At 38.5% G+C, this 17,506-nt stretch overlaps 1 protein-coding gene across 1 annotated transcript in view; it reads right to left on the bottom strand.

Moving 5' to 3' along the window:
• LOC144655039 (uncharacterized) overlaps positions 1 to 9,187 on the bottom strand; it is a 127,074-nt gene extending 117,887 nt beyond the window's left edge. The window contains 11 exon segments of the mRNA XM_078515258.1: positions 424 to 546; positions 1,331 to 1,453; positions 2,070 to 2,192; positions 2,288 to 2,422; positions 3,266 to 3,388; positions 3,931 to 4,059; positions 6,377 to 6,718; positions 7,570 to 7,762; positions 8,600 to 8,614; positions 8,741 to 8,913; positions 9,064 to 9,187. Coding sequence (XP_078371384.1) covers positions 424 to 546; positions 1,331 to 1,453; positions 2,070 to 2,192; positions 2,288 to 2,422; positions 3,266 to 3,388; positions 3,931 to 4,059; positions 6,377 to 6,718; positions 7,570 to 7,762; positions 8,600 to 8,614; positions 8,741 to 8,913; positions 9,064 to 9,148 — 1,564 coding nt within the window. The 5' untranslated portion in view covers positions 9,149 to 9,187.
• Between the last annotated feature and the right edge of the window lie 8,319 nt (positions 9,188 to 17,506).

Here is a 17,506-nt window from a genome sequence, read left to right as displayed (position 1 = left end):
TATTGCGATGATGATACTGGCGCAGGAACCACTCAGAGATGAGTAAACATACGCTGAAACACTAGTTTAAAAGTATCGGTTTTTAACCGGTTAGCTGAGGTATATACCGAAAACAAACAAATCGAGAATGAAGCAAATAGATCCGCTTACCTTTAATTGTTGCTCGAAGCTAAATCCTGTTGAAAGGTAGTGTGAATTGAAGAATGATTTTGGTGATATGAGGTATGCGAGTAACTCCTGATCCATATTGCGTTTGCTGAATAGGACATTGTTCACTTTTTCGATCAAATTCAGTGCTTTGCAAAGCTCGGTTTTTTGCTTTATAAAGCTCGAATTGTGTTAAACAATGGCATATTGCAGCAAACGAACTACGTTTTTACAACCATGTAGTATTAATTCTTGTGTATGTTAAATATATCTTACCAGTACATGAAACTCCATTGCCTGTGTATCCAATATTACAATTGCAGTAATAAGAACCCTTTGTGTTGGTGCAGTGTCCATCTTGATGGCAGTCGTGAAGATTAAGAGAACATTCATCCAGGTCTAAAATGCAAGACAACAGATTGTTTCTTTAATGTATTGGTTTAAAATAATTTAGATAACAACTGAATGGATAAGTAAGTAATAAGTACAAAGGTAGTCTTAAGATCTTGATTTTGCAGGCCGCGGGCGTAACTTGCTTAATTTTGGCCCGAGCGTGTTCGTTTTACGGCGAGGACTAAAATTATTAGCACTGTTAAAGCAAAACTCTAAAGAATATGGACCCGTTACCTTTAAAATAATTCTGCCGCCACTTATAGGGAAAAAATATTTATTGGTCAAGTCGATGTAACGTAAAGTACAACTCATGTACAACTAGAAAACGCACTTGTACATCCATCTTAATGAGTAGTTATAACACAAAAAGTGCCTTTGAAGGTGGAGTGGCTCAAATATAGGAAGATGTAGCTTTCTACAAAATATTTCACATTTTTAAAGTTAAAGTTTATCGCGCAGTGAGCAGTAAGGCATTTATATAGCCTATTTAAAATAAGCAGACATTGCTGGTTTTAGCTGGTTTCATTTTTTTGTTAACCTGGGTCCAATATCTATGAAAAGTTTGTTTCTATTCAGTTAAGCAATTCTAGCAGAAAGGAGTAAAAGATGACCAAAGCCGCTTGTTTGGCATTTCAAACCAAACTCCGCACTTTAAGGCCCAGGCACAGAGTCGAACCTAATGCAAATGACCAACACAATAGGTTTTGCTAGTTACATTAGGTTCGACTCATGTGAAGTTCGACGTTTGGCCTGGGCCCTACTGTAACCTCGAAAGATAGTTCAATCATACCTGCACAACTGACGCCATTCCCACTATATCCTTGATTGCAGGTGCAAGCAAAAGATCCTTTGGTATTTGTACACGTGGCATCATCATGACAGTTATCTGTTTCTTCGGTGCATTCATTAACATCTGCAATTATTAATTAAACGCTTGTTAAACAGAATGGACGTACCATGGCCTCATTGCGATGTTGGAAAATCTTCACTCCGATTGACGATTGCATACAACAAAAAAACGAAGTTTGTCGCTACTTCAAAAACGATTTTTAAAATATTGAATTTTCAAGTATTTTTAAGTTTAGTCTGTATCGGATTATTTTGTATTTTTAAGTTTAGTCTGTATCGGATTATTTTAATTAACTTTGTCTTTAAATTCTGAATACGAGCCTAGTTGCTATTAACGGGCCACTCCGGCTAAATATGATAAACCTAATACTAGTACTAGTAGCACCATGGCCACGGCCACTGACATGAAGCGAAGGGCTTAATCATCTCAACAGGTACCGGAGTTGACAAAATATGCATGCAGAGCTCGAGGACCTAGGAGAGTGTCTAAGCTAAGAACACAACATAAAGACCCCGCCACGGCTCAAACCTCGATCTATCGATCCGGATCCGGAGAACGAAGTACAACTAACAGGTCACTGCACGTCTCAGTTAAAACAACACGAAATATATACATGTAATGGTGCAGACGAAGAGGAGATTTCATACAAGTGTGCCTTAAACTAGGCACATTTCATTACCTGAACATATTTCTCCACTTCCGGAAAAGCCGACTTTACACTCGCACCGGAAAGAGCCATCCGTGTTTATACACACGCCATCTGCATGACAGTCATGCGTGTTAACTTGACATTCATCGATATCTTGAGTTGAACAAAAGTAAGCTGTTATTATTTCACTGCTTAAAATCAGGTGCTCTACAGGTTAAAAAGAAATGGATCAAGATGCAGTATAATACCTGTACACGTGACTCCATCTCCCGTGTACACCGACACACACGTGCAGAGAAATGATCCGTGTGTATTTGTGCAGCTAGCATTCAGATGGCAGTTATGCTTGTGGTCCAATTCACTAGTTTTACACTCATCGATATCTGAAAAATATAAAGCATTTCTTCATTTTATTATTATTCCTGCGGAGACTCCCCCTTTTTTACCACATACGAGCAAAAGTTAAGTGCGCAGAATCTTCGATTGAACATCTCCGTCGTTTGTTGTACAAGTGCTCTGACGTTGTGGACTTCATCCTGGGTGGGATGATGACACTTGTGTGTCTTGATGATCGAGAGAGCTGTGCCACCTCAGGCTTATGCCCCTGGTAGGACCAACCCAGTTGGATTAGTGGAGGGTCAGTGCTGACCAGAAAGACAGCCTCTGACACTTTGGATAGGCGGTTTGTTGTGATTTTACACTTTACCCTGTAAAACTTCGCAATAACCGAAATAGAACGTTATGTAAGAGCTGTTCCCATAATGCGAGTGATCAACACCTTTTTGTTCCCTATCCCCAGACAGTGATTTTATCACTTAGGTAGAATGGGCACGAATTAAGCGAAAATTAAAGGAGGATGGGGAACAGATGCGGTAGATGACTAAGCCTGAAATGAAACAGCACTGGAATGAAAGGACTTTTTACGACATGCTCAAGTGATGGTATTACCCAGGAACTATGTCATTGAGACCCTAGAAATAAGTGAGTAGAAAATAGGGAGTGAGTATAGACGACGTTCGTTGATCGTGGATTGGACAAAGTAAAAGAACAGAACCCCTGCACCGCACAGCGGATAGCTGTATGATCCCCAATACTGCTCGAGACGGGTAGTTTGGAAAGCAGTCATTTTCCACCCTATTCTTCACATGTGTCTCGAGGGATCTGGTGAATGTTGTAGTATCAATCAATTCAATTAGAAGGTTTCACGTTTAAGAAAGTTTCCTTACCTGCACAGTTAATCCCATCCCCCAGAAAGCCATCCTTGCACTGGCACTCGAAGTGGGTTCGTGTATTTATACATAAAGCGTCATCATGACAGTTGTCAAGGTTCAAGTCACATTCGTCAAAATCTGAAAACATCAGTAAATGCGTCTATCAAATCAGTCACATCCATATTTAAAATTCGCTTGTTAAGTTGAATTAAATAATATGATACACGTGGAAATCTCCTTCATTACAATCTCGGATGTTTTCATTCAGTATAAATCGATAACTGTTGTGAAATCCGGTTTTAGGTGACACCGATCATTCTCACAGTGCTCACAGTGTTATGTTTGCGCACTCAATCTGCTTGCACCCCGCCTGACCTGGTCGGGTGCCTGCATGCTGCGCGTTTTTCTCTCGTTCTCTGTAGCTGCTGCAGTAAAGTGCAGGGCGAAAAAAGGCGCCATCCCACTCGTTTCATTCAGGCAGCCCATTCTTTTCCGCCCTATACCCCACTAGGGAGCCTGATCACAGGTCAGCGTATTAATTTTTTTCCGCATTTATTTTTATTCTCGTAATATTTTTAGAAAAAACATTTGTCAAACTAGTTATCAACTAGCTATTCAAAGAAAAAACAAGGAAGATGTTAATCGGTGTTTGCAGATTCGAGATTTCGTACAATATTTACCTTTATACCACGTACAGGTTTTACCGTCCCCAGTGTAACTGAGCATGCACGTGCACTGATAAGAACCTTCTGTGTTAGCACACGTGGCATTGGGATGGCAGATATCAGGTTCAAGGCATTCGTTCTGATCTTAAAACAACAATTCATATGGACAGTTATATAGGATTCAAAAAGAATCAAAGGACAGAAAACGAAAAATTAATCATTTTCATATGCATTTTATTGGCGAAAGAATAAGACAAAATGTAAAAAATCATTGCATTAAGTTCCGATTAATTAAACAAATAATATGTAAGCATTTAAAAATGTATGCTGCAAATTGGGGTCTAAACAAACAAACAGACAATATCGAAAACAGAATAGAAACTTGTTAAAAATCCCAGCTGGCAGGAGTCTAACCCCAGTCAGTTGTCTATTTTAACAATGAAAGCGTGGAAAACCTTTATTCGGGAGCACCAAACACAAATCCATCCAGTGGCAGCGAGGAGGATTTGAAATCGGAACCTCCGGATTACAAGTCCAGCGCACTAACCACTAAGCCACGCCGATTATAGGGTCCTTTTTGTACCTCTTAGCCTGCGAACCCAGACGCATTTCCGGCTGTCGCTTGTCTCCGCCGAAAAATAGCGTCTGCGAAACCGAGCCAGAGAATGATTTCTGTGACGTCAGTTCAAGGTAACCAATCACAATTTACCTTGCATATCCGAAGAGGTGCCACGCGTGTAGTCTGCTAGAGCATCGCACAATCGCGTGGAGAAAACAATGGCGAATGAGTTGGACACTGCACTGCGATGGGGAACGTGTTTCAGGTTAATGCTTTAACATACGTGAATTGGAAGAGAGAAGACGTACTCACTAATCTTTCGAATGGATTTGGGATCGGACATCAGTTATTTTCTAAGCATTGCCTGAGAGGAATATTTAGTATACTATTGTGATCGTCTTTTCGCCCCTCGTATTAAAGTTGAATGAAGGACTAGCAGGTCAGCCTATTATCGTCGCTTGGCGTAAATGAAATAGCGCTGAATAACGATACATTGAAAACCGAGCAAATAAGTATTGACAACAGCCGCTATTCGATCGTTTACGGATCACCAGAGTCTTGGATCCGGTAGCAGCAGTCGTTGACGAGCCACATGTTACTTGTTTTGTTGGTAAGTTTATTTGATTGTATACTATCACCAGCGATTTCAAAACAAGTCATAAAATCGATCAGGAATTTTACGGTAAAATGCATGATCAACTGGAACCGTGCAGCCAAGAGAGCGATGGAAATCGAGCCTAGTTCCGGTGTTTTCGGGTCAATTGCGCTATTAAAATTAATACTTCTGTTATCAGTACATTTACTAATAGACAAAACTGCCCCGTACTGAAACTAGGAGGAAGATAATAAATAAAAACAATAAATAAATATTATTGGTCAGAGTTGTATTTTCAGTGTACTGTCTCTCTTCCGAAAAAGACGATTCGTTCGAGCGACTCGCTGACATTCGCCTCTACGCCGCGGTGTAGATATAAACATAATTTTAGCTATCGCTGAAACCTGCAAAGGTTTATTGGTTTTCATTCATTGGGACAAGTGTTTGAGTCTTCATGGTGCAAAGAAGGGCGCTAGAAACGCAAAAGGGCCGGTTAAGAACTCGCAGGCATTGCAATGACGCTTGTCGCAACTTTTAATTTGTTGTGTAATTTCTCGAAACTGATACAGCCGGAAATGCGTTTGGGTTCGCAGGCTACGAAAGGTGAAGATGAAACTCACCTGGTCGATTACCACCTCCTGTGTGTTGCTAGAATTTTTACCTATCTACCGACAAAATGTCGGACATCAACGACAAAATCGACCCAAAATCTTATTGGATTCCACGCCCAATTTCGTCCAAGTTTTGCAGGGCGTTCTTTAATCGCAAGAGTCGGTCGGTCAGCTATTCACGGCCCACGTAAACAGACAGATGTACATCTTTGGTTTTGCATTGAATGATTTAAAAATGAAAGTATGCCTTATACATAAACCGAATACAATAAATTCCTTTGCAACTGAAAATGTTTTTTTGCAAAGAAACAACTTTCTCCGGCGTAAGAAACCTTCGATGTTTGTCCAACAGCTCGAAACAGCGATGTCGCGAGGGAGCCGCGCGGTGTGCACTCGTTTTTTATTCTGTCGCGTAATCTAATTGGCCAAAGGGAAAACAAAAGATGCGACGTCACAGAAATCATTCTCTGGCTCGGTTTCGCAGACGCTATTTTTCGGCGGAGACAAGCGACAGCCGGAAATGCGTCTGGGTTCGCAGGCTATGTACCTCTATGTCCTTAATTGATTTGAATTTCTTTCTGAATACCATTATGCATGAGAATAATGTATCCTTTGAGATACGTGTGGTCTCTGTTGCGAATCGCCGGACACAATGTTAAAAATTTATCATATTTTATCCTAATCACTTTCTCTTACCCTCGGCAAGCCAGTTCATATGGAATCCTTTAAACTCGTTGTCATTGTCTGTTTTGAAAACGATCCTCATTGGTCCGCTAGTTGTCATATCAGGAGGCAGTATATCACCACAGGCTCTGGTTACTTCCGGTGCGTCTGGGGTATTTCCCTCCTGTACCGTGAGCCAGTCGTATTCGCAGCGATCGTTCGTTTCCAGTTCAAACTCATGGAAAGTCAGAGTTATGTCATATCCTGGACCCAGATCAATGATCCAATCACAGTCCACACTGTTTGGGTATTTTTCAGGATAATTTGGAGACATAATGGTTCCTGACACTGTCGAGAATGTCACGTCGCATACGCCTACATAAAGATATATAAATACATTGCTGTTAGAACTTTTTCGTTTTAACTATTTTTTCTTATTTAGCGAGTGGTCAGCAGTAACATCGATATCTATGTTTTAGCTTTGTCTCAGCTCGGGTGCTCAGGCATTTTCTTAGGCATAGTCCTAAAGCTTTTATAAATTTCTTGTATTCTTCGACTTTCGCAGGATATATGTCAGGTTAGCTAAAGAAAAGACACTATCATCAATCTTTCCCAGGTAATTTACTGTTAAGCATAAAAATTCTTCTGCAGGCCACGAACAGCTTGATTCAGCGGTAAGAAAGGTCTTACCAGACATATTCTTTTGTCGGAAAATCACTTTGAAATCTTTAGGCATTCTGTCACAACTGCACTGATAATGCTGATAACTTCTAGTGTAAAACTGTGTGTTGTTATATAGACGCCCGTGTTTTAATGGGACACTAGACTAGGAGTGGTAATGTCGTAATTGTCTTGTTAAAAGCAAAATTGTACTCATTCGCTGCGTTCATTCGTAAAATACTGCAAATTAAAGTTGATATCTTCGATTCGGATCGCGCCGCCCTTCGTGTAATGTCCCATGTATAATTCAAGTTAAAAAAAATAAGTTGTCTGTGAACCCGGCCCTATAATACTTTCCTCAATTTGGCTAAATGTTTACTACGACAAACAGTTAACTAATACTCTAGTGCTTCATGTGACTTATAGAGGGACTATTTTTCGAAATAGCCGTTAAGTCCAAAAGGTCGGTGCAATGGCAAAGTGTTCACATCAAGTCATTTATGTGAATCGAAGAACCCAGGAAAAGAAAACTTTGAAACGAACTCGATTTAGATGGTTCTAGTCACCTTGATGGCTTGCTGCAAATCCTCGGTTTTGGTTTGCACCATCTGTGTGCATGTGCACGAGGAGCGAACTTCCCTCAGAACGGACACTGCGCTGATCAAATGGCGGATTTCTGCCACAAAGGCGCTTTATAACATCTGTGCTTCCATACGAACCTTCCAGCACCGCAACATAGTCATTTGGACAATTATCTACCTGTAAATGAAGCAGGAAAAAAAATTGTTCTTAACAATGCGGATTCAAAAGAGGTAAAAAGTGTGCGACAAAAACATGACTTCACTTAATGCGCGAGAATTAAATTATTATTATTAATTATTATTATTGACAGCACGCGAAGAAAATGAAGCCAATGGGGCAAGTTACATTTGGTTTCAAGTTTTTTCAAATCTTCAGTCTAGGTGCTGCTTAATGTTTTTTCTCATGGACACTAAGGGCGCTTTCCAGAACTGGCCGGCCAGTCCGGTGGTTTTGAAGGTGAAATGGGCGCGACTTTTCCACGAGATTTTCCCACAAATCCACCACAACAGTGTATAATCAGGGTAGCAAAGGGGGGTTCGTGATCCCGTTTTACGCACAAACTTTAACCAAATTCACGTATCACGTTAACTTGAAATTGCAGAATTCACTAGTCATGTGTCTTTTCTAGCTATTTTCACGCATCACGGTCTAATTTTTTGCCCTTTTCACGTGTCACGCATAAGCCATTTGCTACCCTCTATAATATTTATGCACTGACTGATTTGAAAGGAAAAATCTGACTAATAACGGAATATCGAATATAGCGGTCTGATCGGCCAGTTCCGTCAAATGGAAAGCGCCCTAGTAACCCCTCGGTCCTGCTTTTATCTTTTTTAGCCGTGGAATCTGGACCCCAACAGTCTTTTTTAGACGTGTATTTGCTTGAGGAACATAGCATTAGAGTTTTGTTGCTCTGCCACATACAGGTAAAATGCATGGTCTTATATAAAAGACTGAAACTTTATGCTCAAAGTACAGAATGTTACAGAAAAGACAAAATAAATATATACTTACCGTCTCTCCGTCCATCTGGAAGCGTTAGAAAAAAACATAAAATATTGTTAGAAAATTGAACAAAAGCGAACAAAATTAATCATGATTAATCGAAAGTGAAGTTTAGCAATAATAATCTTGAATATCATTGAATATTCCTACCGAAAAATCTTGAAAGTTGAGTTCAATAAGATTTCCTTCGGACACCTTAAGCAGCCAGTAGCAGTCCAAATTTGGTGCGTAGTTCAACGGGTAGCTCGAAGGCTGAAATGTGCCGGTCCAGTCTGTTTTATTTTGGTTAATACAATCCTGTGCATCGGTAACAGTGACTACAACTGAAATTAAGGACGTCGCATATATTAGTGTTGATAAATTCATTAATGCACCTAATTACCTAATTGCAATAACGTTGTCATAGGAAAAAAGAAATAAGATAAATAGGGATTAATTAGCGTAGTTTCTGATAGCATTTATAGAAAACTCACGAGATTTTATCTGCCCACTTTGAGTCCACCTTTTTATGCTGTAACGATGAGGCATTTCGAGACTATTTGTACGAATAAATTTCATGTTTGCGCGTAATTAAGTCCTATTTGACTTTTTCCATTTTCTTTCTTTCTATGACAACCTTATTGAAATTAGGTGTATGTCAAAAAAAGGAAAAAAGTTCTTGTGTTTCTGATAGAAACAGGACGGATAGCCACGACGAAGACGCATAAAAACGTCTTCCTCAACAATAAATCAAACTGCTAATAACTATCTTGGATCTATTTCAATATTTTTAATGAGGCAAAAAATCTCAATTAACAACTGAACCAAAGCTAGTGCAGCAATTACGGCATTATCGTTAATTTCGATTTGTTTATCATCGCTATCGCAAATTAAACGATAGGTGCTATAATTGTTCCAAAGCGAATCACTTGAGAGTGGCTAAAACATGCTACGTGATTCGTAGAACTGTTTAAAACAGTTCCAACCATTAACAATATTTTCTAAGGCTAAAACCATACCATTTAATGTATGCTCGAAAACATATCGCTGCCCTAGCTTTGTATAATTTTGGTAACACACCTCCCTGGTGTAGTTGTAGTCAAATGATCTTTAAGTTTCACTAATTCCGTTTTAGGCCCTGATATATTTGCATGAGAAATGAACAAATGTTGTATCGTGAGCATTTCAAATTTACCTTCTGTTAGCAGTTAACTGATGAATATGTTACCTGATATCGAAAACAGCGAACACAATAGAGCCAAGGAAACAGACTTCACTGCCATTTCAGCTTAATATGAGGAACGTCTGCAACACTGTCCACAGGATGATTTACTTAATTATTTTCCTAAAAAATGCCTCATAAAGTGAAACAAGAGACGTATAAGCAAGCTGTGTTCATTCATCTTTACCTGTTTGTCAGAAAACTCTGCCTTTCCCTTGTATTTTAATTGGTAAACTCTTTAAACATACTGGCAACATCGGTAGATGTATAGAGTTATCAGTTCATCAGTTTCTATCAGTTAATTAGTTTCTGCGAAAAATTAGACAGAACACTTGATATGATTTTTTTTGTAAGTGTCTTATGTAACATTGTTTGTCTCCTGCTTAGTTATATTCAGAAATAATTGTTTAAAACCCGCAATACAATTAGTATTTATATTTACCTTTATCACCATTTACATGATTTTAAATAGAGGTGTTCTCTGACCGAATAACATTTATCAGAACCTCCAATCATGTTTTAAACGAAAATATCCCAGCACCCGCTCTTCAATCGTGTGACAATGTTTTGCTGTGTTGCTTTCATTGTTTTCGTTATTTTAAAAAAGGCTCTTTATTAAATCATTATACGTCCGTTTCATATTTAAAAGATAAAATATCATTTTTGCCACATTTAAAACTTTTAGATTAGAAACTTGTCAAGCATCATCTAAACCACGCTCTGCTAAAAAATGTAAAGATATATGAAGCACTTTCCCTGCTTTAATACAGACCATAATTTATTCTAGGTATAAGATAAAATGTATTTTGGGGTTTATAGACGCATCCAAGCCAAGAAGCGACCGAAAAATCACAGGAGTAGGAAAATGTTAAGTATCTCTTTATCGTTACCGAAAGTGTATTAATAAAAAACTTGAGAATTTTATATAACGTTGCTTGCATTTTTTAAACAAGGAATCTCGTTTATTCTTTAAACTACCGTTCAATAATATAAAGATTACGTATTTGTAACTCTTCGGCACGGTATTCTGTCTTCTTGCCTACAGACTTCAAGGGATCTCGTAGTGTATTGATGTCATATAACGAAAGGCCTTTCGTTCCCACGAACGATGCATTTCTAGAAACAATTAACGCAGGTGAAATATTTTCTAACGTTTTATACTTGTGACATACCTTTAAACCGTATCCTCTTCGGCTACATTTGCTTTTTATGTCGATCTTAAATGAATTCCAAGCACAAAAATTTTATAAAGAAAAAGCGGAGATCCGCGCTACATTGAAGATGAACAATTTATTGACCAAGCCCAGCAGTTACTAATAGCAGCTAATTAGTGCAGAAGTAGAGAACAAGTTGCATCCTGTTTTCATTGCAGATGAATATTTTATGACCTAACTGACCAATAATAGCTTTTTCAATACCAGCTGAACTCAAAGGCCATCCTTATTGGGTTATCTTCACAAAGATTTCAATAAAGTGTTTCATAATTAATTAGTCGATTGTTATATGTTTGCACCTTACAAACGTAAACGGTTGTAGAGAACAGTTACACTTGCTTGTGGAAGTAATTAAATTCACGGTAATTAATATAATAATAACGTCGGTGTTAAAGGACCTTTATGCTACAAAAAACAGATGCGTTTTTTTCTGTTCACCTTTATTCGACAAAAACTTACAAGACATTTCTTACTCACAAATACATCACTTAAGTACAATATATTACTTACTTATATCAATTTATAATATGTTGCTTAAACGGTAAATTAAGAAAAATATATCCCTAATCACTTACACGTTTACTTACACTACATCATGGCTTGCAATAAATATTACGTTACCAATCTACCGCACACTACGTTACTAACTTACTTACTTACTTACTACAGACATTACTTACATTACAAAATGAAACCTAATGACATAAGTTACTGATGTGATACCTATTTAATTAGCTCTACAAAAAATCTTTCCATTCACATTGAAGGTTATTTAAAGTATAGCGATGTACTTTTCTAGTTCGACTTTTTCGCACAGAGACGACAAAATCTGCAAAACATATAGTGAATTTGCTTATGAATTTTTAACACTTGGTCTCCACTCCGTGGTACTGATAGGATATGATATCAATTCTAAATAATACTCCCTGAAAATGCGATCTATCTCTTGTCTGACTGGACGCACTAACAGGTTCAAGAACACTTTCATACCCGCAATGTCGTGGGAGAAGCTTAAGCTTTTGAAGAACTTTATTAGTGATATTTTATAGACTGTTTTTATATCTTTAACATTTTATATAATAATAGATTAACGTTTTTTTTTTCTTTTTTTCTTTTTTTTTTTCATGTATATTTTTAGAGGATGTAATTTTATCATTAATAATCTATTATTGTACGCAATTCATCCTTAGTAGTCTGCGTATGTAAATATTGTAATAATATATCCGTATGTAAATATTTTAATAAACTATTTAAAATATCTAAACATTACGTAACCATTTTCGGTCTTCAACAACAACGGAATAAATGTAAATCTATACTTTTTTTAAAAAAAATTTCCTTTTTAATATACCTTGCATAATATTTTCTAGCTGTTAGGTTAACCATGGTAAAATTGGAAATAATCTGTATACGGGAGGAGAGCACACAGACACACACAAATAAAAATACAAAAATTTACTTCAATGTAGACGGATGGCAACGCTATAAAGACTAACAGTCAGTCATAACTCGGATATTAGAGAAACGGACAGCGCCCGAAATAATCATAAACATGAATGCATTACATGATGCTTATGTTACGGCCCGATTAAAGAGTTTTACAAATGTAGGTTTCGTTGATTTACTTTTCTTCATTTGTAAAAATCTATAAAAGCAAACAATAATCTTATTTTTTCTGTCGTGCTGTATTACAATCGTCGGTAGTTTCCATTTAGTTTGCAACTTTGACATGCTAAAAACCTTGCAATATGTTACTTTCTTACAAACGGCGCATAATTCCCTGCACAAAACGGTTTTTGGTCATACGGTAGTGTGTTATCCTATGATGCAATAAAGAATTTATTACACGGCGAAGACTGCTCGGCAAAGCGGACCAATGGCTAAAATTAGCTTTATTGCCAGTTTTCTCTGCAATTTTTAAAGAATTATTTAGCGAAATCGCGCAAGGACTGAATTATCATTTGAAACTTGCAAGCGGGGAACGCACCGAAATTTCATTTAACATATTAAACAGTGACTATCGTTCCCTTAGTCTTCCTGGGAATTGAATTATCCAATAATATTCCCGAATCTTCCTTTGAGACTGTAACTAACTTCAAGCCACTGGACACTAACAGCTCGGTGTATGATAGCTCGGCCAATCAGCTGATTGCAGAATTTCCATTAGAACACAAGTAGATTTCTACTAAATAGATGTACAGATGACGTCAAAACGTGGTAAGAATAGGACAGTGGTCTACAGACTCTACATGATCGATTACTCGCAAACAAGCATGGTGACTTATCTTCCCTTCTCATATTTCAAGATTGGCAGTCATTCCCTTTAAACAGATTAACTAAAGACCAACTTCTATGCCAATAATAATCAGTAAATAATCGGTTATCGCTGAAGAGAATTTGCAAGTGAAGATACTTTAAGGCCTAGTTCAGACGTCGTGCTTCTGCCGTGCCGAAATAAATTCAGGAATTAAGTTCGACAAAAGCACGGCAGAAGCACGGCGTCTGAATCAAACTTCGGCAAAGCAATTTAGTTCGACACGCCATGCCGTGCTACAGGACTCTGGCAGGGCAGCGGTTCAAACATCATGCTCCTGCCGCACCAAACCAAATTCATAAATTATATTTATGTATTTTGGCGATATTACGTTCCCGCGAGGAGTTACAAGGAGAGTCCCCAGGGTCTTCTCCGTTTTCAGCCGCCATTTTGAAAAACCTGGGACGATGTTAAGTATGCGCATTGAATTTTATTCTTGCCAGACGGCAAAAAAACATGGCGGCCAGCCAAAGGAATACGAAATTTTCTCTGCTAAAAAGCACGTCGAGGATGTTTCATTCAACGAAGTAGATGGACTTATGACAAGGAGCAGGGCGAAGAAGAAGCTAGCGGGGCTGAATCCGAAATAAGCAAGTTTTCGGAAACTACTCGGGCAAAGAAACAAACATTCGCCGTACTGGCAAATGGAAAAGTTTTTTTTTCCGTTGCTTTTCTTTGCGTCTTTTTCTTGAGTCTTGCAATGGTTTTAAAAGTAGGAGTCTTTGCTGCAATTTCGGAAAACGGCGCCATTTTTGTTGGATCACCGCTGACTAATTGTTACGTAGCTTCAGTACTCCTGAATTTGGTACGACTCTGGCACGACGTCTGAATCAGACTCGTGCTTCTGCTGTGCAACAGTCGAACCTAATTGCAATTTAGTTCGGCAAAGCAGAAGCACGACGTCTGAACTAGGCCTAAGTTCACGCCAGGAACATGTCGACTCCATGTTATTTGAGCTGAAGTTATATTAACTCCAGCTTATTTTGACATTATTACCATTGGAAACTCTGACGCAATTTAGCATATCCCTTAGCGCACGAGGCTTAAATCTAGAGTTTTGTGGGATTTACAGAGCCAAAAATAAGTAAAGTAAAATACTTCCATGCTCCGGAAAAAAGGCAAAATTATTCTCGATTATACTAGCAGTGCTATTTCGCCGGCTAAAGCAGCTGAAGCAGCAAGAATTATGTTTAGTTTTCCAGATTATTCTAAAAAGTGTTAGCATAATCGATAAATAATGGTAATTGAACCGAGTGGCGTGCAATTCAAGGTGTAACCAGGCGATTAGTTCCGAAATTACGAGCACCATTGAATATTGAATATCGGTTTGAATACCTGTACTTTGACACCAAGGTGATCGTCGCTCCAATTACGTAACAAATAAACGCGCGGCCAGACTTAACTCAGACCAAAGAATTTTATCATACCACATTGCTTAGCTTAATTTTGTGAAAAAGCATTACTGAATGTTCTGAATTGAGCGTATTAAATGGATTGCTGACGTTTTTGGCACTGTACCGCCTCACGTCAACCCGTAGACATATTTTTGGTTTGGAGTTTTTATCAAAGCAACTAAAGAGAACAATTAACAGCGAAAAAAGGTTTTATATTGTAAATTATTTTTCTTTAACATTGTGAGATGGCTGTAGTAGGTTGGCCAGAACCACAACAGAACGTTGTCAAGAACCATCATCATGAAGAACTCCTCTAAGATCGAAAAAAGTTGTTTCTTTACAAAGTGCTTAGATCTTATATATTTTTTACGAGACGTTCCGGGAATAACCCCTTCATCAGTCGCATGTTTGTTCAAAACCGTTCTAATATGGATCCGGATAGGTTTTCTTCTTGCCTGCACGTTGTTTCCATATTCTTCACAACGGCCGAGACTATTATCTGCTCAACAGCTCACATTGGCAATAAAACATTCTTAATATTGCTTTACTATACAAAACACCATGCCTTAGAACAAGCACCAACTACTATTATGTCAATATAGCGGTTTCTGATTTTCTTGCTTGTATAACCAGCTTGCTGTTGCTGTACCTTATGGAAGAGAAAATGCTGAACAGTAAATATATACTGAAGAAAATGGCGACGAATGAAGCATCCTTTCTAAGGGACCGGCCATTTTTTATCGCCTGTGGGGGAGCGGAGGATTTTTTTTTTTTGGGGGGGGGGGGGGTCACTTGATTTTTAGGAGAACAGAAGGGGGGATCAATCGTAGCTGAGTGCCCAAAAGGGGCCGAAAATTGAAAAAATGAAAATTTTGGAAAAATTCAGATGCAGGACCACTCAAATCTGGCTGGATAATGCCAGTTTGAGAACATATATAAAATAAAGGCGCCCATTCTACTGGGAGATGATAGCATTTGCAGTCTCAATTTGTTCTAACACCAATTTATTTAAAAAACGGAAGCTGTCATACTAGCGAATGTGCACATTTCAATTTATATCGAGAACCTTTTCCTTTTATAACGTGCTTAGCTTTTAATAGCTAATATTCATCTTTGAACATGGCAGGTGAGTTCTTAATCGTGAACCATCACTCCGGATAATTGTAACATTCTGAAATAGCATGTTTGTTTAAATTAAGATATTGCCTCTCCAGGAATGGGCTCCCTGTCTCAGCTCTATACTAAATCCGATTCCACTGCTTCACCTGCCTCATCTTGAGCCTCGTCATCCAATTAAACAACTTCATTTGCCTCATGAGCCTTATCATCCAATTCGACAACAACATTTAGTCCCTAATTATAAGGCAGGTTGACCTCGGACTTTGTTCCCTTAAAAAGGGAGCCACTTGTTCTAGATTTTTTGTTAACTGAAGGTCATGCTAAAAATGATGCAAACGCCTCGATGTTTAATTTTTTAGCAAAGTCAGCATTTTTGCTTTCTACAAGGGTATCCCAAACATTCTCTTCGATTGAAGAAACCGAAAATTTGCCCAGCGACCTCGATTGAGGTCAAAATTCCTAAGATATGGCATGCCCTCTGCTCGAGTCGCGTCTCCTTGGTTTTTCGGACCTTCCTTTTATTTTCTTTCTTTCTTCTTGACATTGATGATTTTATCGCGTATAATGAAACTTCGACATGTTGATATGCGCTGTTCTCTTGTTAGAAGCGGACTGAAGTTCCTCCAGCAGCGTAGTGATTCGCCTTTGTGCTTCTTCTAAATAGGCGAGCTCATCCCTGCGAATGCACCTTTTTATGCCTGAAATGAACTTATTAAGGTTTTGGCACACTCCATATTTCTCATTCTTCAGTAAATTATTCGATTTGTTCGGTACTAGTTTACATTTGCTGTCATTCAAGCAGGTAGTTCCAGAACCCAGATTACCTGTGACGAAACACAGACTCGTAAATCTGTTGGGCAGTGCTGTAAAAAAACTTCAATTTCGTGGAGTGTGGGTTTGGCAGAAGCTATTTTTGCCAGGGTTCCATTTCTGGTAACTGAATATTGGTGCGAAGACATCGGTGGTTGGGGGGGGGGGGGGATCACAAAAGTTATCTATATTATTGAGGGGGATCACTTCAGTGAAATAAAATTTAAAAGGGGATCACCTAAATTTGACCATGTTTAGTCCAAAATCCTCCGCTCTCCCCCCCCCCCCCCGGCAATAAATAATGACCTTTAAATCCCGTTTGAATTGTCACTCAAAAGCTGTAATAAAAAGCTCACGTGAGCTCTCGTAAGCGACTGCGACCAAATTATGCATCAGTCAATCCTCGCAGTGTCCTCTCTCTCCCCGGGCCGACTCCCCGTATTAATTTTAGTAGCATGTACGTAAAGTGCTTTTGCATACGCTATTACGGTACTTCGAAGTCATATACTTGCAAATGGCCCTCAAACGTCACAAGAACTGAAGGCGAGCCCACGAGAGATCAGCGCCGTTATTACAATATACTAAATGTCGCACATACCCCCCCCCCCCAAAAAAAAAGCGTACTTGCAGAATTTTAAACTCTCCGTGTAGGACATGCATAGTGATTCGAAATGGCTTTTGAACGTCGCAAAAACTTAAGGCGAACTCATGGGGGATGAACGCCGTTATTACAATACTCTAAATGCCAACAAAGAATACGCGGAGAACGCTAAAGAGCAGGGAAAATGCTACTGCTATCACTACTTACAACAACAAAAACACTTTAGCTATTTATTACAGAGATTATAACTATTACAATAAAGA

This window comes from Oculina patagonica, chromosome 5 (assembly GCF_052425735.1).
Source record: "Oculina patagonica isolate OP01 chromosome 5, crgOcupat, whole genome shotgun sequence".
Classification (NCBI taxonomy): domain Eukaryota; kingdom Metazoa; phylum Cnidaria; class Anthozoa; order Scleractinia; family Oculinidae; genus Oculina; species Oculina patagonica.
Note: the sequence above shows the minus strand (reverse complement) of the source record. Positions and strands in the feature narration are given on the sequence as shown.